The 25,228-nt window shown below is 40.5% G+C and overlaps 2 protein-coding genes across 3 annotated transcripts; one reads left to right on the top strand and one right to left on the bottom strand.

The window, feature by feature from the left end:
* Positions 1–1,693: 1,693 nt before the first annotated feature.
* Positions 1,694–10,084, top strand: LOC116332715 (twinfilin-1). Its single transcript, XM_031755762.2, has 9 exons — positions 1,694–1,718; positions 3,080–3,160; positions 3,303–3,481; positions 4,538–4,633; positions 4,799–4,903; positions 6,607–6,732; positions 7,374–7,524; positions 7,667–7,788; positions 8,807–10,084. The coding sequence occupies exons 1-9, from the start codon at positions 1,694–1,696 to the stop codon at positions 8,972–8,974; spliced, it is 1,053 nt and encodes a 350-aa protein (XP_031611622.1). The 3' UTR covers positions 8,975–10,084.
* On the bottom strand, positions 10,081–16,131 carry irak4 (interleukin-1 receptor-associated kinase 4). 2 transcript variants are annotated; one of them, XM_031755760.2, is made up of 11 exons: positions 15,662–16,119; positions 15,414–15,559; positions 14,922–15,083; positions 14,313–14,473; positions 14,169–14,233; positions 13,960–14,074; positions 13,754–13,863; positions 12,952–13,138; positions 12,429–12,491; positions 11,960–12,124; positions 10,081–10,415 (listed from the first exon to the last, which is right to left on the bottom strand). In XM_031755760.2, the coding sequence occupies exons 1-11, from the start codon at positions 15,820–15,822 to the stop codon at positions 10,353–10,355; spliced, it is 1,398 nt and encodes a 465-aa protein (XP_031611620.1). In that variant the 5' UTR covers positions 15,823–16,119; the 3' UTR covers positions 10,081–10,352. The 2 variants fall into 2 exon arrangements, with proteins under 2 accessions (XP_031611620.1, XP_031611621.1); XM_031755761.2 differs by lacking the exon at positions 10,081–10,415 and having other exon boundaries at positions 10,422–12,124; positions 15,662–16,131.
* Positions 16,132–25,228: the final 9,097 nt, after the last annotated feature.

Genomic DNA, 25,228 nt, shown 5'->3' with positions numbered 1-25,228 from the left:
TTGGTTTTAGGTTAATTGGCAATTCTAAACTATTGTACTTTGACTTTTCTAAGAGACTAAGTAATTGTCTTATTTTAAAATGGTGTGTGTATGTGAGTACTGCTACTGTGCTTGCCCAAAGCCTGGTCCCCTTTAGTTCCCTGTGTAAGCAAATCTCCTGTTTCATCCATGCTCATATGAACACATGTGAAAATGTGAAATACAAGATATATTTTCATTTTTTTTATACCACCAAGATATTTCTCAAAAAAAAAAGTCAGAGGGAGGAAGCTCTGTTTTCACTAGATAAGAGGGACAAGTGCAGCAAGGTAGCACGTTAACTTAATGTCACCATTATTTTTCATTATTATTTCCATTATGAATATGAAAACTTCTCACCAATAGTGTCCTGGGATTCAACAATAGTGTATATATCAAAGTAATTGCAAAAAATGATTTAAAGCAATGATACTAATAAGAGCTATACACATTTTACAAAGGTTTGCTGCTAGTGCTTTTACTTTTACATTCAAACACTTGCGCTTTCTCCTTTGTTTTCAAAGAAGCTCTAAATTCAGCTTCTGGGAGAGGTGTAGTAGAAAGATTTGTACTGTTGTATTTGTAGTAACAAAAAAATCAATGCTGAAAAATACTACTTCTAAATTTATAGAGCTGAAATCATTACTTAATTCCATAATTTCGTTTACATGTACAATGACAATAAAAGGCTATTCTGTTCCATTCTATTCTATTATTGAGTTCTTTATCAGGAAGAAGAAGCAAAAGTTGTAAAAATGAAAAAGAAAGCAAAACAAAGCCTGTTTTCAGAAAAACTGATAAAAGGCTATTGTATTGTATTTTATTCTATCATGAAAATAATCATCACTGCAAGTTTTAAGGTGTGACTGTGACCTCTGAAAGCAGGAAGCCACGCAAAGAGCCACTGGTTTCCTGGCTGGTAGGCAGGCAACACCAGAATTCAGACTAAGAACGCTGTATTCCACCTCTTCACTTCACTGCTACCATACAGGGCACATGCACCTGCAGATAAAAGGTGAATGAAAAAAACGAGACTTCAAACAGAACAGCAATAAAAACAAATACATAGTTTGTGCACAAAGTACTGCTAAATGTACTACAATATGCACTACACGACCAAAAGAAACAAAAAAGAAAAGAAATAAGTTAGAATTTCTTGTTCTATTGAGTCCAATTTAATTCACAGCAAAGGTATGCAAGAGCAACCCTTGGACACGCCCCCTCACCCTGATTGGTCGTTTTCATTCAGGTGCAGGACTTGACTAGTCGATATTTATCTGTCTTTTTTTTTAATCAAATGTGACAAAAGAACCCCAATATTTATAAATGCTACGCGCCGAGTCTTTAAATGACACAGCTCAACAGAAATCAACAAGCTGTGTGGTTCATTTTTCCACAGGAAAGTAAAAATTAAAAAAAGCTAGAATACAGTTTTCATATTTGACAAAAAGAAAGCAGCGACAATCTAATAAAGCGTGACCCACCTAAAGTATCGTCTCCGTTTAATAAAAAGACTGAAAAAGCACACATATTAAAATAAAACACATTACCTTCCTGTTGTGATTTTAGTGACGACAGACTCGGGGCGGGTCTCGCCGATGTAGTCCACTTCCTGCTTCTCTGCCCTGGTTTCGCCTGATCAGCTGCATCAGCCTTTTATCCGACGAAAGCCACAATGTCACATCAAACGGGCATTCAAGGTAGATGCTTTCTTTCTGATTTACAGCTTTCGGCCTTTACGTGTTTTGTTTTGCTGAGTGTCTGATTGCCCGGCGAGCTTTAAGCGCCTGCAACAATTCATTGCAAGGGGAAGCTAGCGTCAAGTTAGCTAGCCACTCCTAGCTAGCTTTGAGCTATCCTGATGTGTGCATATGTGTGTGTGTGTGCGCGTGCCCTGTTTGGACACTTATGACCAGGAAATCTAATCCTGAGTCTCTAATCAGTTTACGAGCGACCTAAAACACGACTACTCATACTTTTTTTTTCCCCTCGCAGTGCTCGAAAAGCCTGTAATACCCCAGCCTTTTAGCATCAAGCATAAATCCGGTAGTGTTTAGATTTCTGAGTAGATTTTGAATGGACAGACGACGCCTTCATTTTGACAAACTGCTGGCCTGGTACCTGTCGGTGTTTGCAATAATCCGTGAATGGTACTGGCATTGCCTAAGCCGTGTTGTTATTTAGAAAAAAGAAAAAGGGATTTAGGCAGGGCGTGACCACTTCTTATACACGATGACATCGCAGCAAAAATGAAAACAACCCCCGAGGTTAAACTTACAAATTAAGCAACCTTAAAATAGAAGTGCAAACGTACTTGTTACTGCTGTGTCCGAATAGTGTTTTTTTCTTTTTCTGTTTTATCTTTTAAATATATATATGTTAAACGTAAAGCTTAATACAGGGGCTTCTCTAAGCTAAACCCTTTTTTGTGGTTGTCTGTAGCTCACCAGATTATGGTGGTGGTGAAAAACAAAAGTGAATCCTAGTAATTCAGGGAATATGACCCAGTTCATTTACTAGCATGCATTCCTGTGTGTTGTTGTGTTACATGGAGGATTGTGCTTTAGTGCATTCCTGCAAAACTGATTTTAAAAATGTCTAAATAGTTTGTTGGACTTGTGCCATTAAGGTGCCCTTGGGGTTTGTGTTACAGCTATTAAGAGGTTGGTTTGAATCTGAATTATCACCTTTTTTAATTTATTAAAAGAAAATGTATTTATTGGGACTGGGTTTGAGATCAAAGGTTAAACTAAAATAATAGGACTGACAAGTTTTCTTGATGGCCTGCTCACTCAAAGCCTGCAATACGGGATAAAATGCTAACTTTACAAAGGTCTGCAGGTACTGAATGCTTAATGAGAAGATCATTTTGTGGCCTTTATCTAATGGCTGACATCAGATGGTTCACAGCCTATTATGAGTCATTAAACCTTTAGGTGTAGACTCACAATCCATGACTCATGATGGCCATGTTAAGATGAGTGTGGTGTTGTTGAGCCTGCATTGTTTAAAGGAGGGGGGAAAAAACCCTGACCTCTTATGTCTTTTTTTTTTTTCTCAGCGGGGAATGATGTGAAGGATATCTTTGCCAGTGCGAAGAGCGGGGATCAGTATCGTGCCCTAAAGATCGTCATCAAGGATGGTAAGCAGCGCTCTAGCGTCCTGGAGTTTGTTTACTTCTACCTAAATGTCTGCCAAGGCTGACATTAGCATTTCTTTATAAAGAAACAAAACTGCACCGCTGATTTTTTTTCTCTCTCTTTTTGTCCACATCTGCTCTCCAGAGCAGCTGACTCTAGGTGCCAGCAGGAAAGCATCAAAAAAATGGGACCAGGAATACGATTCTTTAGTGCTGCCCCTCCTCGACGATGACGTGCCCTGCTACGTTCTATACCGGCTAGACTCCAATAACAACCAGGGCTACGAGTGGATCTTCCTGGCCTGGTCACCGGACCACTCTGCTGTAAGAAAAAAACCCCAAACTATCCCGGCTTTAATGAATAGCTTTCCATTCTGCATGGCATTTGTCCTCCTCTGCTATGGGTATCAGACGGGTGGGGTTTACCACATCAAGGCAGCCGTTCTTTTATATGCATTCATTATTTCCTAACAGACCTCTTGAAAGCTAAATATGGGTAAATTATGTTTTTCCAAATAACACGGTGCATAACCTCAGCCTCTCCTTCTTGACTTAAAATTTACCCTCATTGCTTTTAGGTGGCATATTCCTTTCATGCATTGGTGTTTTGTTGTAATGCAAATGTGTGTGCTTGCATTTTATGCGTTCTTGTCTCACACAGTGTCATTTAAGTCATTGTTTGGTCTCACTGAAACTTGATGAACCACTTGCAGCCTGGAGTTGCTGTGAATAAAAATAGCCATAACAAATAACACACAAGTGTGTTTCTGTAGCAGTGAAATGGGGAATGTTGCGAGGAGAAGCGACCGGTGCCCAGATAAAGTGCAATGGAGGATTATTTGTTGCACTTTTAGCACGGTGGACTTTAGAGTCACTTTCTGAAGGAGGTAGCTGAGCTCAGCATTCCTGACCTCTAGCTTAAAGCACAAGCCTTCAGGTTTAGGCTTGCCTGGAAGTTGCAAAACATTTTTCAAATGCATGCATGCACTCGTTTTTATCATGTGCATTTTTTTTTTCACTTCGTTAGAATTGGAGCTGGATTTACGTGGCCTAAAATCACACGTTTGATATTTAAAGGCATCTTGTAAAGTTTTGGTTACCACTAGTGTAACTACGCATTTGAGCAGTTCCCTATTTTTATGACAGGAAATGCGGCAATAAACCAGCAAACACATGAAAGAATATCTTGACAGAAGCACCAGCTGTAAAATGTATCACAGCTATTATTTATAATATTTCTCACCTTTTTTAAGGCAAGCAACAATAAAATGTTGGGTTTTTTTAAAGGTAAAGCTCTCTTTGCATGTCCTGTGTAAAGTTTGCTTAATAAAAAAAGTGTTTGTTTTTTTTCTTGTTTTTTTGTTTTGATATTCATAATAGGTGCGACACAAAATGTTATATGCTGCTACCAGAGCAACACTGAAGAAGGAGTTTGGAGGCGGGCACATCAAGGATGAGATTTTTGGTACCAGCAAGGTTGGTCAAGTGAAAGTCTTGTTACTCAGAAGCTTAACAGTGCCAAGTTAAGTGTCACTATTAGACAATTTTAGCGCCTGATAGGAACTGTGATTACTATATCAGTAACAGTGAGTCAGTGTGTGTTTCTGCATGGTGTGTGATTGGGCTGTTCTTTACCTGCAGGATGAGTTGAGTCTCAGTGGTTACAAGAAACATCTGACCTCTCAAGCTGCTCCCTTGCCTCTTACTGCTGCAGAAGAGGAACTGAGGCAGATCAAACTGAATGAGGTAACACACACACACACACACACTCAGACAAGTGATTTGGATTTTATCACTTGGTCACCGCTTAGAGTTGTCATCATCTTGGAGGAAACGATGTTCTGTGCAGTGCTTGCTGCACACATGCGGTCACTTGTTGGCAAGTTCTCTGGCTTGAAGTGTTCTAAAGTGGGTGTGGATTAGGCTTCTCTTTTCTCTTTTGGCATTACGTCATTATCACATTGGAGGCTTCACTGGGAGAAAGCACTGGCTTGCTTTAGCTCAGCGGTATCCCTCCTCATTGCATATCCTGGGTGTGCTAGGTAAATCCAAACCAGTACAGTGTAGGGTATCAATGAAAGCTGGCGCTGAAGCCTTCCAAACAGCACAAGGTCAGCAGCAATGCAAGTGTGCATATGCTTGTCTGGCAGTATCAGTCCAGGGCAGAGATGCTGATGCACTAGAACAGCAGGATGTTCTAATGCATCAGGAAGAGATACAGCTATTAGCCGTGTGTGTATCCATAGCTCCACAAAACGTGCTGTTTAGAGTTGTAAACACTGGTTAGCCTAATCAGCAAAGGGACTAAAAGAAGAGCTCTTTGATTGTTCTAATCTAACATTTACATGTTGGGAGCTAAATGCAAATGAGAGGGTTCTGTAGCTCTTAGTATTTGGCAGTGATTGGTCACAAGAGTACAGGTGAGCTGCATCAATGACTTGTGCCTTTATTGTGATCAGATAAAGAAGTGCTGTAATGTGATACTTGTTGCAGGCTGCTAGTGTCGTCAGCAGTGTTTACAGTGCTGATATCAAGGTCTCCAGGGATGTTCCACATAGACTCCAACGGACAAAAATGAAAATAGCAACATTTGAAGTTTCACTCTTTAAACTTCTGGAGAGTATTCCTAGAATTTTGCCTAGAATTTCTTCAGCGTTAAGAAACAACCTGTTTCTAATTGCTGCTCTCCCAGCTTCGCCACATGAACAAGAACTGTCTTTCTTACCATATATGGAAGTGCTCTGAGTAGAGTGCAGGCTGTCTCCAAAAGTACGGTCAATTAAAAGCAGCAGAGCAAATGGGAAGTGAGGTTTTTTGCTCTTCCCACTTGCCCAGCTGTTGAAGGAAGATAATATAGCGTTAATCTGTACTGCCTAGCTCAAAAAGCCTTTGAAATATTTATCGTTGCTTTGCCTCGGAGACTGCCCGCTTTTTTCCAAGCAGATGGATAAAAGACCTGCAATCCTTTTTGGTATGCGCGATAGCTACATGGGAGGCTCAATCATGTTTGCATGGCATTTCATTTTGTGGGAACAAGCCTCTAAAAATAGATGCAATCCATCAGTATAATCCTTCCAGAATTTCCAGTTTTCAGTACAATTTCTCGGAGGCGCCTTGTCACTTCGATACAAGCACCTCATCTGTAATCATCAGGTCTAGCTCTGAAGATGTGCAAAGCACTTGTAATCCTAAAAAGATTGGGTTTTTTTTTTTTTTTTGTTTTTTTTATTGTGTGCCCTCATATGATTACACTTATTGAATTATTGTGGCTTATGTTTTGATTTTGAAGACATTTGATGCTTGCTAAGTAATGCTATGATCAGCCTACTTTAAAGGCTTTGATATCATGTTTCAGTGTTTTTGTCAATTGTACTGTTTTAATGCTGATAATGGGACTGTAGGAATCAAAGTGTCTCTTGTCTCTGTGTCTTTGTTTGTGGTGTGTTTAGGTGCAGACTGACATCAGTGTGGACACCAAGCAGCAGACTCTGCAGGGAGTGGCTTTCCCTATTCATAAAGATGCCGTCGCAGCACTTGAACGTTTCAGGGACAAGAAAATCAACTACGTACAACTGGTGAGTTATTAGCCTCTACATCGCCAAGTATCAGCACTACATGAACTGGGATTACAGAGTATCGTAAGACCAGCCACACACTCGTGGTGTCTGCAGCTTTCTACATAGGTGTCCGCAAGGCTGTGTCCTGGTCTAAATGACAGTAATTAGCTCACCAGTGACATATTCAAGGTCAATAATTTGAATGTGTAGTTGGAGTTTTTACCTTATGTTTGGTAAGCAGATTATTTTGGCGAGGAGACCTTTCTAGTTTGAGACAATGAGTTACTCAGTTCGTCCAAAAAGCCTTTGTGTAAATTCTGCTCATTGAAATTCTGACGGTTTGTGTCACAAGATCAGACGAGTCCAGTACAAAGGAATAATTGTGGCACTGTTGTGCATCAGATTTCCTTTTCGTGAGTCTAAAAGCTTAGTTAAAGTGCATTTCTTTCTCCCCTGTTTTTTTTGTTCTATTCATTCTTACTAGTTTTACTCCTGGCTGCTGAGGATCACATTAGCATGTAGAGTAAAGGGAGGTGTTTGGTATTTACTGGCACCACCTAGATTTTTCACATTGTCTGGTAACCAAAGCAGGGACCTTGTGGTTACAGGAGCACTCGACTTACTTAAAGGGTAACTTTTTGCTTCTTTTGTCAAAAAAGAAATTAGATGCTGAACAGGAGCTGATTCGATTGTGCGGCACTGAGCCAACGGAGCTGAAAGATCTCCCAATGAGAATCCCTAAAGATACTCCACGTTACCACTTCTTCCTCTACAAACATTCCCATGAGGGTGACTACTTAGAGTCCACAGGTAAATAATTTCCCATGGGTTATTACGAACAGCGGGAAACAACAAACAAACACTGTATTTTGTACAGGTTTCTGTGTTGTTCTGCTCTGAATGGTGCTTCATGTGATTCCCATCTCACTGTCCTTTCCTTCTTTCTTTGTAGTCTTCATTTATTCTATGCCAGGGTACAAGTGTAGCATCAAAGAGAGGATGTTGTATTCCAGCTGCAAAAATCCCTTGGTCGACATGGTGGAAAACAATCTCCAGATTGAGATTGAGAAAAAAGTAAGACACTGTGTTTTGTGATATACTATAATAATCAAATCTCTTATGGGAATAAATATAATTTATTTCCATAAGAGATTTCCTGATAACGAAAGTATTTGTGTACTGTCTTCCATACAGAGTTTGAAATGGTTTTGGTGGCTGATATGACTGATTACAAATGTAAACTTTATTCTACATGTATTGCTTAAACAAGACTGACGAATAGATAAACCTACAGAGTGGAGCCACCAAAAAAGTTTCAAAGATCCTGATTATTGATTCTACAGTAAATCTCCACCCATTTACAGGAAGGGTGGAGCGCCATGCTTCCAAAGGATATTTTCCTCATAAGGTGTTTTGATGATGGTGGTGAAGGGCACTCTACCCATAATTTACTCCACTTTACATTACACATCATATTGCCAATGCTTTTAATGTATGAAGGCAGCTTATGTAGGGGAGGGAAGTGTGTCATGATTTATTAGATGAATCAGCATCAGTTTGCAAATTCTGAACATGACAGTCAACAAAAAAGTTCTTACATTTTTCATATTGGATATTCGAGGGTTTTTTTTAATTTAAATTTAGTTTTCCTCCAAATAAGTAATGTTAACACACAGTGGGCTACGTACTGAACTGAGAGGAGAGGATAGAAACAAAGTATTAATAATATGGCACTACTATCGATCTGATACCAATACCAGCGTTGGTATGGACACTATCGATATTTGGATTCGACCACATGTGCTGTATTTAAAACAGCACACGTCATGGAAAACTTTGCACAGGCTCAGGAACACTTCCAGAAGTCACTGTCCGTTCAGGTTAAACAAATGTCATGCAAATAAAAGCCATATTGTCATCTTAGAATTCATTTGTAGTGACCCGTTCTATTGGACCTCCAACAGCATAACAGATATCGAACATGCTCAATGTTGGACACAGGGGCTAATGGTTTTCCTTTAATCTGTCACACAATGCACCAGTGGTCCAGCTCATCTTTTTAATGCACTTTTTAAATATTTCTGTTTCCCAGTTGGAAATAGAAAACGGAGAAGAACTGACAAGTGATTTCTTGTACGAGGAGGTGCATCCCAAGCAGCACGCACACAAGCAGCGCTTTGCCAAGCCCAAAGGCCCCGCTGGTAAGAAGGGCGGCCGCCGCATCACCCGACCACCGGGGGAGAAAGAGGAGGAAGATTAAACAGACCTCACCGCCCGACCACCACCTCTACCCCGAGCACGGTCCACAGAGGAACATTCCTGCTTTGGGGAGGGGAAGGCAGGAGGGAGGGGGGGTTAATCATTTTCGACACGCTTGTTTAAAATAATAAGACAAAAACCTCAAATTCCCACAGAGTTCACCCACAGACCCAGCTATGCACGCCAAGGACAACTGAGCAATGACACACTTCAGAATTTCCATTTGTAGCTTGCCAAATGGAAGTACATTCATGTAGGTTAGTACATTCATAACAATCCTTTTACTATAATTCAGAGAGGCCCAAACCAAGTCAAAGATGAGGTTGTTTTTTTGTAATTTTCACATCGTTGCCAGCTCTGAGACTTCAAAAATGTTAGTGTAACTAATGTGAACTTTCGCCAATATGATGAAAAGACCCCATTTTGTGTTCACGTGCTCAAATTCCTAACTTCCATTCCTCCTCGTGTCAATTAATGTTTCTGTGTCTAATGTGTTGATTATTTGTCTCCTACTGTTTGCACAATGAGGTGCTCCAAAGCAGAAAAAAAAAAATTCTCAAACTTGTGTCTGACGATTCATTTTAACAGTCCATTTTATATTGGGGGAAAAAAATTGACTTCTTTTTTGATATAACTGTGGTTTACATGAAAAAAATCATCTGCTGAGATACTTATTTTTCTATGCAAGTGCTGTAAATGTACATATTGTAGCTGTGTGATGCTCTTTGATTAAGAAACAGTCTGGTCTGTTGAGGTAGATGTCCACGTCGGTAAGGATCACAGTGAAAGAACTGGGGCTTCCAGAAATATTACATCCACACATTTCAGATTTCACAAGGAAGGAAGCTTTTCCAGCTTTTCTGGTTTCCATAATGACAGGGAATGCCACGCTACTGGATGGGAAAGGGAATAATATAATTACCTTAATCAAAATGTTGCCACATCCACTGATGTACTGATTAATATTAGGCAAACTACTTCGCTCACCTCATGTTTGAAGGGAATATCCCTTTATGTTCATACAGTGTCATTATAATAGAAAAAAAATCATGTTTGGTCTTATGTTTTCTTATAATTCTTTTAAAGAAGAAAAATAAAATATTTAAATCACGTTTTCTTTCACTTTATTTCTTTAATTGTTCGTAATAAATACATTTAACAGTGGCGAGAATAACCGCAGTCAGCATTCTGAAAGAGTTCGGCCATTAGATTTGTTTAAAGGCCCCACAGAAATGTATTCAGCAGTATTTTTACAGCAATTGCACACATAAGCTACAAGCCTTTAAAAAAAATATAGTTAAAGCTTTGCAGTGCAGTAATTCTTCTGTCAGTCTGCAGTGTGATTTGAAGCAAGCTCAGAATTCCCACGATGCTTTGCTTCACACCTTTCTATCAAGATCCAGTGCAATGTTTTTGACGACTCCGTGAATCTCTGCGTAAACCTGTTCAGACACACAACAATCATAACTACATCATGAAGTTAGCAAACATATATCGTAGCAACAATATGACATTTTCCTTTAGTTCAGCAAGACGAGAGTGCCGTCTCCATTCTCTTACTGCCTGCATTTGCTCCCTAAATCCCCTAAATAATATGTTTGTTATTACATAGACTCCCCATACACTTTATTAGGTACACCTTGCTATATCAAGTTGGGCCCCCTTTTGCCTTTAGAACTGCTTTAATTCGTTGCAGCACAGATTGAACACAGTGTTGGAAACATTCCTCGGACATTTTGGTTAATATAGCGTCACACAGATTTGTCAGGATGTGGTGGAAAGGGACATTTGCATCATGCATTCATGATGCAAATCTCCCTTTCTATCACGTCCCAAAGATGCTCTATTAAGGCTAAGATCTGGTGACTGTGGAGGCCATTCAATTACAGTGAACTCGTCATGTTCAGGAAACCAGTCTGAGACGATCTGAGCTTTGTGACATGGTGTGTTACCTTGCTGGAAGCAGTCATTAAAACATCGGTTTACTTTGGTCATGGTCAACAACAACACTCAGGTGGGCTGTGGTGGTTAAGCAATGCTCAGTTTGTATTAGGGGTCCAAAGTGTGATAAGACAATGTCCCCCACACCATGACACCAACAGCAGCCTGAGGTTTTGGTAAACTGCTGGACTTTCATGCTGTTTATGCCAAATTCTGATCTTATCATCTAAATGTCAGCAGAAATCAAGACCTATTAGACCAGGCAATGTTTTTCCAATGTTCTGTTGTCCGAGTGAAGTGTGGCCTCGGATTTCTGCTGCTCATCCCATCTGCTTTAAGGTTCAACATGTTGTGCATTCAGAGATGCTCTGCTGCATACCTTGTTAAGATAACGAGTACGGTTGCCTTCCTATCAGCTTGAAACAGTCTGCCCATTTTCCTTTGATCTCTGGCATGTTCACCCTCAAAACTGCCGCTCACTGGATATGTTATGTGGGAAAATACCAGCAGCTCCTGAAATAACCAGAGCAGCCTGTCTGGCACCATCCACACCACGGTCAAAGCCACTTAAATCACCTTTACTTCCCATTCTGATGCTTGCTTTAAACTTCAGCAGGTTATCAATCAATTCAGTCCAACTCTGTTCTATTTACATAGCACCAAATCGCAACAAAAGTCACCTCGAGGTGCTTAAATAACCACAACCATGCCTACATGGCAGTCAGTTGCTGCCATGTGATTGGCCGTTTAGATATTAGTGTTAATAAGCAGTTAAACAGGTGTATTTAATGAAGTGTCTGGTGACTGTATTTTTGCTAATAAATGCCATTAAAAGAAAACCCAAACTATGACCCGACTCAGTTGTTAATGATCCTCTTTTCTTTTCAAAAACTAAAACAAAAAAATTCCCTTTGTGGGATTTCCTTATTCAGCCTGGTCCAGCTGAGGCTCGTAACACAGGCAAATAGCTCAAGGTGCAAAGCTGTGCAGATGCCAACACAGTAGCTTGACCTATACATTAAATCTGCTGGGATCTTTCCTGTACCTGTCTGATGACAGGCCGTCTGTTTTTCCTGTCATGGAGGCAGTTGCATGCCAAGGAGTAAATACTCTCCACCTGGCTCAGCTCCCAGTCTTTCATTTTTTTGTCCACAAAATCCTCCAGAGTCAGCTCCTCATCTTCATCGTCTATGTCATACCTCATCTCCATCTAGGAAATAAAGTAGGGAACACACACACACACACACACACAGTAATGTAACTGTCATCTTCTGCAAGCATGTTCCATAGATGCTCACTTGTATATTAAATATCAAATGTGGTATCAGCACATGATGAGCACAGATGAAACTTTTAAAGGTGAAAGGTTTGAACTTTTTTGTTTAAATCCTTAACAAATTGACTATTAACCGATAATGTTCCCTGACTTATTAAATGCAAAGCCTTTAATCAGCCGTAAGCACAAAATGTAGCTTGCCAGATAACACGATGAAAGCCTCTTTTGTGTAACTTACCAAGAACTGTGGCTCCCGGTTTTCATCAACTGGCGGGAGTCCAGACAATATTTCTAACAACACCTGTAGATGGCAGAGAGACGGGGTTAATCGCACGGCTCTGGGCAACAGGAAAACTTTATTACCCTAATATGTGGCGGGTAACATCGCCAACACTGCAGTATTCCCACAGCATGTGGGAATGCATATGCTTCGTGGCAAGGTCAGACATTCTACTAAAGTACTGATCCCAGAAATCATCTAATATGTTTGACAATTATAGCTACTAATACACATAGCTGTGTCCCACAACTGATTTGGGATAACGACAGATGATAAATAACAATAGAGCTCTTTTTTCACGAATAGGGAAAAAAGTATACTGCAACGCTTGTGTCCTGCAGGTATATATGTGTCAGTAGTTTGGGAGAACCTTGGAGTCAAGGAAAGTGCTGAGTACTGCTCTACATTTTACATTACAGCTGCAGTTTCTCCAGCCCTATCTGTGTGTATCTGTGTGTGTGTGTGTCTGAAGAAAGCCTACCACTCCAAAACTGAAGACATCGGATTTTGGTGTGATCTCTCCTCTTAGCGCCTCCGGTGCCATGTACGCACGGGTACCCACGATCCTCTCAGTCATCATGGTCGTTGATGTTCGCTTGGCCGATGCTCTCGTCAGACCAAAGTCTGAGATTTTGGCCACAAATTGTTCATCTAACAGGATGTTCGCGCTAACAAGGAAGAAATATGAGCCAGAGTGAGCAACAAAACATCCCGTCATGTGTCATGTAAAATGTATATTTCTACATTTAGGGAAATGTGATTTTACTGGCTTCCTTGCCAAGAGTTAAACTAAAACATCAATACCTCTTGCATGATTTTGCTTATGAGCCTCTATAAAACTCACTAAATCACCAAACTGTACCTTTGGTGCCCAAACTGTCCTGTTCCATTACTAATGAACCTGTTCATGATCTTCATGTTAAGTGAAACCACTAGCTACTGGTGGTGTCATCAGATTTAAAAAAAAAAAAAAAAAAAATCTAGGTGTGGCGTCAGTTTTTTCATGTGCCTCTGAACAAGGAAGTGAATAAAACTGTAAATGAAACCTTTTTCTAATTTTTATTTAGCTCTAAAGAGAACCTTATCATATGATCTGCAGATAACCATATGGGTAAGCTTTCTCTACATCCCCAGTCTTTTTTTGGTTCTTTGTCTAACACAGTAATGTGAAGTAATGTGCATAGTGTTCCATAAAGGTACGGGACATCAAAAATGGGACATTTTCTCTCTTCTTTGTGGGATATCTCTAAACCAATAACGATGAAAGCTTTCGCTCTATGAACCTTTTAACATCTCTGTGGACGTGATGGTTGGAGTGCAGATACTCCAAACCTTTGGCTGTTCCTTCTGCTATCAAGCATCTATGGTGCCAGGAAAGTGGAGGACTTCCTTCCTAAATGAACAAAAAGAAGCATGTAATTAAATCCCTTTCTGAAAGCACTGGGACTGAAAAGCAGACTGTTTGTGTAGAAGAGTAAATAATGCTTACAAAGCAAGCCAGTCGGTCTAATAAAGATCCATTGGCCATGAAAGCATACACTAAACACAGGTGCTGTTCGTCACAGGAAAATCCAACCATGTCAACCAAGTTCTCGTGTTTCAACCTGTGGAACAAATGCTGTTATTAAACCACACCTGCATTTGTAAATACACGTATGTTAAATATGCTTCTTCACCTTCTTCCTGAGGGAAACTTACATTTTCAGAGTCTGGATCTCTTGGTTGAACTGATCTTGCAACTTGTCCAGTGGCATGTCGTCCACCTAAATAATACAATATCTCAAATGCAATTAACAGCAGTACACAGAGGCATGTGGTTCTGTTAAAAATATTTTCACTTACTGGATTGAGTTTTTTCACTGCAACTGGTTTGTCTTTCAGGAGACCTTTGTATACCGTTCCAAAGCCTCCCTCTCCAATTCGGCTGCCACCAGCTGACGTGGACCGGTCATCAAAGTTGCCTGTGATCCTCATCAGGTAACTATATAAGAAACTGGAGAAGCCTAAGGAGGGAGACACAGTAAACTGCCTCATTAACTTCTCTGATCAAGAGCCCGATGCTGCCACCTGCTGTCGATTACATAAAATCACATCTTTACGAAGAAGCAGCATCACTTACTGAAATCAAAATATCATCTTTGTTGACTACCCTAAACCACTATAGAGCAGCTTTGTTTACAGTGCTCTAATGTATTCAAGTAGATTTATTGCACTACTTTAGTGCTGCAGTGGCAAATTTACATGGTGCTGAGAAAGATATGACATTTTAATTCACTGAAACCAGGCTTTTCAGCAGATAATGAAAGATGAACATTATCTACTTAAAAACATCACATGAATATGACTCATAAGTGACTGTGTTAATAAATGTCATACGTGTCATATGTTCAATGTCATATGTTCAATCAAGATATGAACATAAAATTAATACATAATCAAAAAGTGAAAGACCTGTGTGTATTGGTTCGGTGTTCTCCTCTGGCGTCCGAAGCTGCAGCACAGTGGTGACAGGCTGCTGCTGCTGCACATCTCTCTCTTCCAGCAGTCTGGTTGAAGCAGCGCTTCGGGTTTTTAAAGGAGTCAGCTGTGTCTCCAATGGACTGGACTCTTCAACTGTGTGAGGACAAAAACAAAAAATGATCAGAATAAATGATTGGGTTTTACATCCTGTATCAGTGCGGTTTGACTGTTTCCCCTTATGTTCCAGGCATCACACCTTTAATATAACATAACAGATGTTTACTCATCCACTACCCAAAAAGTTCAGAAGTTTTTTGCTACATCTCTTATTGCAATTTCATAACTCGTGGTTAACATCTTATTTTCTTACAAGAATTTAAAAAAGGGGGGATACTGGGAAAAAGATTTGGGGTAAGTTAAAATTCAAAGGTTTATTCTACCTGTTGCGTGTGGTTACTATTTAATGGCTTTTAAAAGTCATACCAGGTAGCAGAACATTGGCAGCAGCCAGTAACTCGTGACTCTTCAAAATGTCCACAAGTTCACCCACTGTGCTCTTGGTGGTCCCCCAGTCATTGAGCAGCTCCATTGTGGGACTGCGACCCTGTGCAACAAGACCCTCAAATCTCCTTAAAAGACAGCGGCACATATTCAGTAAACAATAAATAAACAATCAGTGTGATTTCATTCAGTGAAAAGCAAGCACGTCAGAAAGTTTGCCCCCATCTTACCTGACATGAAGCTGGGAATACCTCGGCTCCCCGCTCGGTTTCTGTATATCTACAAGAACTTCTTTCCACCTGTCCTGAGGATCCAAAAAATCGGACAACTTGCGACGTAAACAATAACCGAGGTTGCGAATATAAGTAGCGGAAGTTACTGAATTATCCATTCTGCGGGGAACTTGTGACCAAACCCGAGATTGGGTTTTATCTAACAGTCATGTTGTCATGATCTTAGACCTGAAGACGTTAATTATACTCCATCGAGTGGATTCTTTAATCCAGAAAAATCGCAAACAGTTATGTTTTGCTCACATACCTAAAAAAAACAGTGTTTTCCGATATTGAGCAACTTCCCCAAACGTAAACAGCAGGGCTGGCCCACAAAAGGTCTCCGCCTACAAAGCGGAAACGCAAAGAGTGAGTGCTGTGGTATAATACAGTCTGTGCTGGCTGTTCTTACCTGTAAGCGGGCACAACAAACTAACAATAAACCTCCGTGTGTTTATTTATATAATTATCTTTTTGGTAACACAAGAGCACAAGAGCAGAAAGGGAGACAGCTGCCGTGTGATGGTGGTTTACAGTGTCACAGTGCCCTCTAGTGGATAATGGAAATAAAGCAAATCTTCCATTCGGGGCTGTTTGTGTATGGCTGGTGCTGTTGCCTTCCAGCAAGAACACCCTGGGTTTGAGTCCACCACTCGGCTGGGCCTTTCCTGTGTTGAGTTTGCATGGTGTATGCGTGGGTGCTCTGCCTTCCAAAGACATGCAGTTAGTGGTGCCCGTTGGTGTGAATGGTTGCCTGTTTTGCTGTTAGTCCTGCGTCAGGTTGGCGAGCTGCTCAGGGTGTAAACTGTCTCTCACCCAAATGATATCTGGGATAGGCGGAAAATAGTTCCCTTAACATCTTCTCGATCTTCATCTTCTCTTATTGAACTCTAGGTTTAACGCATGCATTCGTTTGGAAATGTGATCATATAGCTATATAAGTAAGTATTATGAAAAAACAAACACATCTTTTTTGTACCTATTTGTGTATGGTGAATACATGATTTAAACACTCAACTGGACATTTATGAACTCCTATGTTGCTACATCAACACACAATGTAAACCAAAGGGTGTCATTTTTGCAGGATGTTAGGTATCGATCAGCCTATCCATCACCCATAAGGCACTTTTTTTTTCACGGGTGTTTAAATCACAGTCACAGTCCAGCACAGACCCCCCCCCCCCCCAAAAAACCTCCCCAAATGTGTTGCAGGACAAAAACTTCTTTAACTGATTTTTTTTTTTCTTGGAAACTTTAAAACTACATCAAGGAGGTGACCTCGATCGAGCCATCTCATGTCAAACAAATTTGGCAAACAGCTGGAGGCATTTGGTCTAAACTGCTTGGAGTACCTTTTTTGTTGTTTCTGTGTTACAAAAAAGCTGGATCTGTTTATGGTGTGTTTGTTGCTATTTGCACTGTATTTGATGAACTGTGATCAGTTCCATGTGCAAATGGAAGGCCTAGCTGTATTACTGGATGGGATGGATTACTGGGTGGAGTGATGAAGTGCAAGATGCGTGTGTGAGAGACATAAATTTCAGACAAAAAACCCACACGCAAGATTAAAACTTTTTTTTGCATCAGAAAAGTCTTACAATAACATGTTTTGAATGCTAATATGAACAAGTGAAATTAAAATCCATTTGATATTTATTGAGCTATTAACATCAGCTCAACCCATCAAACAAACCATCCACAGAGACCTGCTGCTAGCACTGTGCACGCACCAAACTGCATCAAAGCAAAAATTCAAGTGTGCTTGAGTTTTGATCTTATTTGATATTAAACTTTCAGTCATGCATGGGCACAGGTCTCACTCCTTCTCTGAACGATTGTTCTTACATTAAAAAATATTGCGTTCAACTTTTGTTTATTAAATTATATTCAAATGCAAACTTCAAAAATGTCATCTCAATCTACCCAAAGTCATCCAACACCTATTTTAAGTAAGACATAAATAATGTTTGTATGTAAGGCTATTACTTTTAGCATGGAGCTTGTGAAACCAGTGACCCCGAGCACATGGCCATCACTGCACCAACAGACTGAACTCACAACACACGCTAACACAATTCTTGAATGCTCCATGTGATTTTGATGAGTCCCGATGATGACAAGCAACATTTGCATGATTTTACACAGTTGCGAGTCATTTCACTATGTCTCTGTGAAAGGAGCATACAAGAGATGATCTAAGCAGAGAGAGCCAACTGTAACCCACAGGCCTGTTATGATTATATTTTTATAGGCTTGGCTGATGACACCACGAGTGATACTCTCAATAAAAGTTAGTGACTCATAAACTTAAAAACAACTTCTATGACAATGCATACAGATGGTCTGCATTACATGAAAAGGAGACTTCACCACATAAATAACCAAAGTGCAATTAAGTTATTTTGTGAAGGAAAAGCATAATGAGAGCCATTACTGCAATTGTGGTGCCCAAAAGTGTGTATTCTCTTTATGCTTGAGGTTTGATGCCATCTTTTGCAAATACATAATACATGAGACCAACTGGAGCTCGTCAGAAGTTGTTTATTATTAAATGACAGGTGAGGACATTTGAGTACCTCTGCATAATGACATGGGACTTCATTAGAGCAATTGTATGTTGTTAGTAGGAGTTGGAGTGTATCTGTACCTGTCTTCTTTCTGTGTATGTGTGCTAACCTGGGGTGCAAACACAAGCCAGCGGTGCCCAAGAGATCATCAAAGAAGACGCTTGTTTGACGAGGACCTGAGCTGCCGAGAGCTCAGGTAAATTCCCTGTGTGTGTGTGTGTGTGTGTGTGTGTGTGTGCTCCTGGTGAAGGATAGCTCTCACACCTGTGCGCAGGAGATTCTTTGAAGTGCCTAATCATGTCGTGCCTCCTCTAACCCGACTGACAGGAAAGACCTGACAGGATCCAAACACTGCTTGCACACATCACACGCAGAGGCAGGGAGTGAAGCCAGAGCCTCTGCTCTCCTGTGGCGAGTGGAAGGATGAAGGGAGAAGAAAATAAAGAGAGCTGGAAAGGGAGAGTCTGATGCTAAAGATGAGGAGAAGTATAAAAGTTCAAAAAACAACAACAACACAAAAAAGGAAAACTAACAGCCAGCACAGGGGAGAAGGCTCTCGATAATTAGAGTGCAGAGGGAAAGAGGTGGAGAAGAGGATCTGATAGAAGCGAAGGAGAGGTGGAGATGCGAGGGAGAGCAGAAAGCGAGGTCCCCTGTAGTTTGGGAACAAGGGCAGAGGTGGGAGACGTGCCAAAGTGGCTTAAATCAGCGGGTGGAAACGCTGCAGGTGCAGGAAGTGATCTGAGGAAGTCATGTGATATCTAGGAAACTTTAATGGTAAACAAGGACACATGAAATGAGAAGTTGTGCTAGCCACGGATGCTATATGGTCCGTTGTGATTGCATAACAGGCAGAATTACATCTATTTCCCAAATGACCTTGATGGTGTTGGGGTTACATGTGGGATATTTTTTGCAGCAGACGTTATTGTTTCATAGCTTTTAGGAGTCTGGAAAACTCTTATTAACTGTTCAACTTAATAACTGTGGTTAAAATTGTTGAAATGTTTTGGAAAAAATTTTGAGAAATTTCACCCTCAGAATAGCAGATGTAGCCTTTATATAATAAAAAAAAATCCCATTAGAATATTATTTTCAAAGGACTGTGATATAGTTCAAAACTAAAGCAGATAGGGAATAACAATAAAACACAATAACAGGGGACATAAAAGGCACAATTCTCAAATAATAATGAGTATTTTTTTTAAAACCATTAAAACCATTTGGTGCTTGTTGCAAATGATCCAATATACAAATATACAATTTTAAAACATGTGTTCAGCATTATGCATCACAACTGTATCACAGTGAAAATGTGTGTTTTATTAAGAGGGAATGTGTTTTTAAAATTTTGCAAGTAACGTGAATAAAATCTGCAAATTTCAAAAAATTAAAATCAGTTGTATAGTTAAATTTTAATGCATGTGTGGAACACATGATGGAACACGTTGGAACAGGAAGGGGCCGTCCCAAAACTGTTCCCACAAAGTTGGGAGCATGAAATAGTTCAAAATATCTCAGTATGCTGAAGCATTAAGAGTTCATTTAACTGGAACTAAGGTGCCGACCCATTTCCTGAAAAACACCTAATGTCCCCTTTCACCACACTTCACACTTGGAAAGTGTAGCCAGATAAGCATGGTTCTCCTGACAACCTATGAACTTAGACTGATTCATCAGATTGCCAGATGGAAAAGTGGGATTTGTCACTCCAGAGAACATGTCTCTACTCCTCTAGAGTCCAGTGTCTCAGGGTGCTTTACACGACAGCATCCAGTGCTTTGCATTGTCCTTGGTGATGTAAGGCTTGGAAACAGCTGATTGGCCATGAAAACTCATTCCATGAAGCTCTCTATGCACTGTTCTTGAGCTGATCTGAAGGCCACATGAAGTTTGGAGGTCTGTAACGACTGACTGTGCAGACATTTGGTGACCTCTGCACACTATGTACCTCAGCATCCGCTGATCCTGCTCTGTGATTTTATGTGTCCTGCCACTTCACGGCTGAGTTGCTGCTGTTACCATTAAGTTCCACTTTACTATAGTACCACTATAACTGTGGAATGTTTAATAGCAAGGAAATTTCACAACTGGCATTCTATCACGGTACCATACTGGAATTCCCTAAGCTCCTGAGAGTGACCCATTCTTTCACAAATGTTTGTAGAAGCAGTCTGCATGCCTGGCTGCTTGACTATATATACCTGTGGCCATGGAAGTGATTGAAACACCTGAACTGAATAATTTGGAAGAGTGAACGAATCCTTTTGGCGGTATAGGAGTTTTTGCACCTCAAAGGAAAGCTGCAACACGATTGTGGCAATGATCGAATGTACACTGACAGAACCAGAGGGCAAGTTTGGAAGTAAATGGAGATGCTATGATGCTATGATGACATGTGAGAAATTGACAGTACAGCAGTGAAGGCATTCTTTGACACCTTCTTAAGAGATCACATCTTCAAATCAGATAGCTGAATAATTAGAAGCTCCCGCCATGGTTTGCTGTTCACAGTCAGGATGTATATTGAATCCAACTGAGAAATGTTTCCATGCATAGAAGTGAAGGGGGAATATCACTGGTCTCTTGAGCAAATGTCACGGCTTATTCCAAATGCTTGCTCCAAACGGCACGTTTAACAAAGACACTAGTAGCAGTAAAGGCAAAGATTAAACAACAAGTGCAGCAAAAATAGATGATCGAACAGAAGAACGACAAAAATCTGAATCCAACACCTTTGTTATTATCTCCGCCCGGTGCATGTCACATTTCAGGTTGAACACTTTTTCATTTGCTGAACTGTTTATACCTAAAAAGAGACAGCAGCACAAAACCCTCCCTGATGCATGTGTGCATGCAGTGCTTTGAGAAATTATGGGCTTCAGACTGATACATCCCACTTTTTAGTTAAAATAAAAGAGAGAGAGAGACTGATTTATGCTCATAAATCAGCACCAAAGATGCAGTGTGTACAGTCTGTTGAAATTAATTAGCAGTCTTGTCGGGGAGTTTAACAGTTCACCCAACTCGTTGGAGGTCTCCCATAGTGGAATTCAAATGAGCCAAATGAATGGGGAAGTCCAGAGAAGAGCAACGGGGGGTATGGGCACAGCATCGGGGTCAAATGGAAGAGCCTCAATGTATCTCTGAATGTATACTGCCTGTGCATACAAGGAGTTTAGCAGTGTGCCACTGATAGACACTGAGAATTCACTGCAGGAGGTCTTCTCTCAAACTGGAACACCATTGATCCGATTTAGTGCGCACTGAGAAAAACCCCAGGGACTGAACAACATTTAAATAGCCTTTTGTGTCAGAAGGTGTTTTATGGCTATGAATTTTAAATGTTTCTAGCTTTAATGTTGATGAGACCCATCTCTGTGTTGCATGTTTAATCTTGGTCAGATGTGTGCACACAACAATACTGTAATGGCCCATTAGACACATAGAGGGCAGCCTGCAACTACTAATTAATGACTAGTATGGTAAATATTAGCACGTCCTTAAATATGCATAAACCTAGAATATGGGGCATGGTTGAAATCTCTCTCTCTCTCTAGCACACACACACATGCACACACACAAAGAAACCCGGTCTTTTTTCCTCTGCAGCGTATAATAGTTCACATAATTTAAGGCAATACGGCTTGAAGTCAACCAGAAATTAAAGTAATTTTTGTGTTTCAAAGTATCCTTTCATTTCTGCCTTGTGGGCTGAAGAATTTGCAGGGAAAGAGCAGCTGTTTGCCTGTCCAATTTCCTCTTGGCCTACACACACACACACAAGCACACACTCACACATCCACAGCTCATCAGGAGTTTACTTCTAAGGAATGATCTGGCGGCATCTTGAGTGGCAGCTCACCACTGCGTTGCACTCGAGTGGTCATCGACACTGGGTGATTGCAGGAGGTTGCCCTCTCATATTTCCTCAAAAATCTCTGGCTGCGATCCCAAAATGTTCTGTCTGACCAAGCACACCAGCATGAGAACAAAAAGAATAGCCTCCCCTGGCATCTCCACCACCACTCCAAGGCTACTAGTTAGCACGGTGTATTCTGGGGTATCTGGCAAAATGCCAGGAGTCATGCAATGCCATGTCTGAATTTAATACAGCATGACACATAGAAACAGACCATTAGGTGTATTTATTAATATAAGCATACCTGTTTTATTTTGTTGTTTTTTTTTTAAATTGAAGAGTGGAAATAAAAAATAGTAAGATTTTTTATAGAAATTTGCTCACAAATTTTATTTTATCTCGAAAAAGACAAAGGACACAAATCTAAAAAAAATCTCCGGATGTAAATACTTTTTTATCTTTGGCTGTGACGTTGTTTAGTCAACATTAGTGATAGTGTTAACCACCACAGCATTTTGCTAGATAACAGACTGTGTGGCAGTTAAGATACTGTAGGTTTAAACTTTTACACTTTTGCTTTGCTCACTGTATCAGCGCACTAGTTTCACTCAGATTAACTCATACAGTACTCTCAGCAGCTAATTTGGCCTTGAAGATGTAAAAATGTAGCAATAAACTTGAAAAATTGTTGTGAATTGTGTATGAGTTACATGCTATATGTTGCACTGCAAAAACATGTAAGTTTTTTTTACACTTACTGGGTAGTAAGTGTTAAAAAAGCTGTGACCACATGAGGGGGTGTATCTGGAGCATGTTTCTATTAATATTGTGACATTGTGGCAGATCACTGTCCTTTATTAAGACTGGTTTCGCACCCCTACAACAGGAATGGTTTGATAGGTCTACTGACATTTTTTTCCCTCCTAATCTTTTCAGGCTGTTTATTAATTAGTTTTGCATTTTGCTATGGTCAGTGTCACTACTGGTAGCATGGGGAGATACTTGGAGCCTGCAGAAGTTGCACAGGTAGTCCAGCTCCACCAGGATGGCACATGAATTTGTATTGTTACTAGAAGGTTTGCTGTGTCTCCCAGCAAAGAGCATGGAGAAGATTCCCTGAGCCAGGCATTTAGTCTAGGAGAGCTGGAGAGGGCCGTTGAGATTCTTAACCCATCAGCAGGAGCGGTATCTGCTCCTTTGTGCAAGGAGGAACAGGATGAGGACTGCCAGAGCTACAAAATGAGCCCCAGCAGCCCAGTGGTGTGAATGTCTCCGACCAAACAATCAGAAAACAGACTTTGTGAGGGTGGCCTCAGCACCCGATGTCCTCTAGTGGGCCTTGTGCTCTCTGCCCTGCACTATGGAACACGACTGGCATTTGCAATAGAATACCAGATTTAGCAGGTCTACTACTGGTGCTTTGTGCTTTTCACAGATGAGATCAGGTTCACTCTGAGCACATGAGAGATATGAAATGCTCTGGAGAAGCTAAGGAGAAGGTTATTCTGCCTATAACATCCTTCTGCATGACTGGTTTGGTGGCACGTCAGTGACAGTCTGGGGAGGGACACACAGACTTCTACAGGTTAGGCAAAAGCAGTAAGTATCTGACCCATCTTTAGAGCCATTGTCAGACCCTACACTGGTCCAGTGGGTCCTGGATTCTTCCACAATGCCTGGCTGCTTGTGATGAGACTATGTAGACAGTTCCTGGATAAGGAATTCATTTCTGCTGCATAATTTTTCACTTTGATTTTTGGGATATCTTTGAATTCAGCCCTCTGAAGGTTAAAAATATCATTTCCATCAAATGATGCAGCATCCTTTCATTCCTAACACATTACCCAAACCACATTAGTGTGCATATCCAACATTATTTTTCCCTACTGATATCTGATGTGTTTTTAAAGTGCTGCTTTATTTATTTTTTTGTACAACATTGAATTGAAGCGACATCAATATCTCAATTTTCTGACCATTTTTCCTTTACTGGAAACATCAGACTAACACTTATTAGTCCTAAGTAACATTTGTAGCTGTCAGAGTGTCTGATCAAGCTGACCCACTGTGTCACAGCTAACATTTGCTCTTAAAGTCTGAAAATTGAAAATGGCACTAAAGACTATAGACTAAAGGTACTACGGTTTGTTTCCCCTCAGTCATCAGTCCATCTGAAGAGTATATTGAAAATCTGGTTCCAATTAAAGCAAAAAAAAAAAAAAAAAAAATTGTATCTGTATCTGGCTTCAGTAACCACTTATTATTACAATTATTCCAATTTCAAACCATTTTAATATTGCTATGCAACAGTTTTTTCCTGATATTTACTATTCTTCATTCTTAACAGTAACTGTTTTATAATAATAGCTTCCACATAGTTTTGTATGTACAAAACGCCTTCACTTCCCTGTGGTCTGAGCTCTGGACTGGCTCTCGTTGAGTCTATAACCTCCATTGTTTGATTCCCGATTTCTGCGGGGGATCCTTTTGTATTGGTTTGCCAAGATATAAGTGGGGCGTAATTCATGGGAATAGAAGGTGAGGGGGAGGGCTGCTGCAGGTCAGTAGTAACCCTGAATACTGAAAAGGCATTCTGATCCTCTTGAAGCAAATCATTGATGGTAGGTAACCCCAGCCACTGATGCTTTGCTCCAGTGAGGGTGGAGGTGAAAGGAGTCCACGAAGCCCTTTGACATCCCAGCAAGGACCCTGTAATCCAACGCTCGTCAGTGCTAATCTCTGTAGCTTTGCAGCTACAAAGCGAACAGCATCTTATGTGTTTGACTTGCAAATGTTTCGAGTAACAACCATAATGCGCAGATGACCAGAGGTGGAAATTGCTTAATTGTCTTTGGATTCTGACAGAAAAATGACGAGTTTCCTCCTTGACAATGGCAGGTTGATTGACTGCTGCTAAGAAGTCAAGGGTCAACTCACTGAATTGGTCTGCTTTCATTCTTACTTGTTCCATCCAAGTTTGCATGAGAAAGTCTGAAAAAACACTTGAGAAGAACTTTCTTTGAGATTTGAGGAGGCTTTCAATCCCAGGTGCCCTGAGATGCTAATCTACTCTTGTCTCCATGTACAAAAAGC

This window comes from Oreochromis aureus, linkage group 7 (genome assembly GCF_013358895.1).
Source record: "Oreochromis aureus strain Israel breed Guangdong linkage group 7, ZZ_aureus, whole genome shotgun sequence".
Lineage (NCBI taxonomy): Eukaryota > Metazoa > Chordata > Actinopteri > Cichliformes > Cichlidae > Oreochromis > Oreochromis aureus.
Note: the sequence above shows the minus strand (reverse complement) of the source record. Positions and strands in the feature narration are given on the sequence as shown.

Coding starts and splice junctions, on each gene's coding strand:
- irak4 (XM_031755760.2), bottom strand. CDS start 15,822: ATGGATAATTCAGTAACTTCCGCTACTTATATTCGCAACCTCGGTTAT. Junction 15,084..15,413: donor TGCCAATGTTCTGCTACCTG/GTATGACTTTTA, acceptor GTCCTCACACAG/TTGAAGAGTCCAGTCCATTG. Junction 13,139..13,753: donor GTCCACAGAGATGTTAAAAG/GTTCATAGAGCG, acceptor CTTCCTTGTTAG/CGCGAACATCCTGTTAGATG.
- LOC116332715 (XM_031755762.2), top strand. CDS start 1,694: ATGTCACATCAAACGGGCATTCAAG. Junction 4,904..6,606: donor GGCAGATCAAACTGAATGAG/GTAACACACACA, acceptor TGGTGTGTTTAG/GTGCAGACTGACATCAGTGT. Junction 7,525..7,666: donor TGACTACTTAGAGTCCACAG/GTAAATAATTTC, acceptor CTTTCTTTGTAG/TCTTCATTTATTCTATGCCA.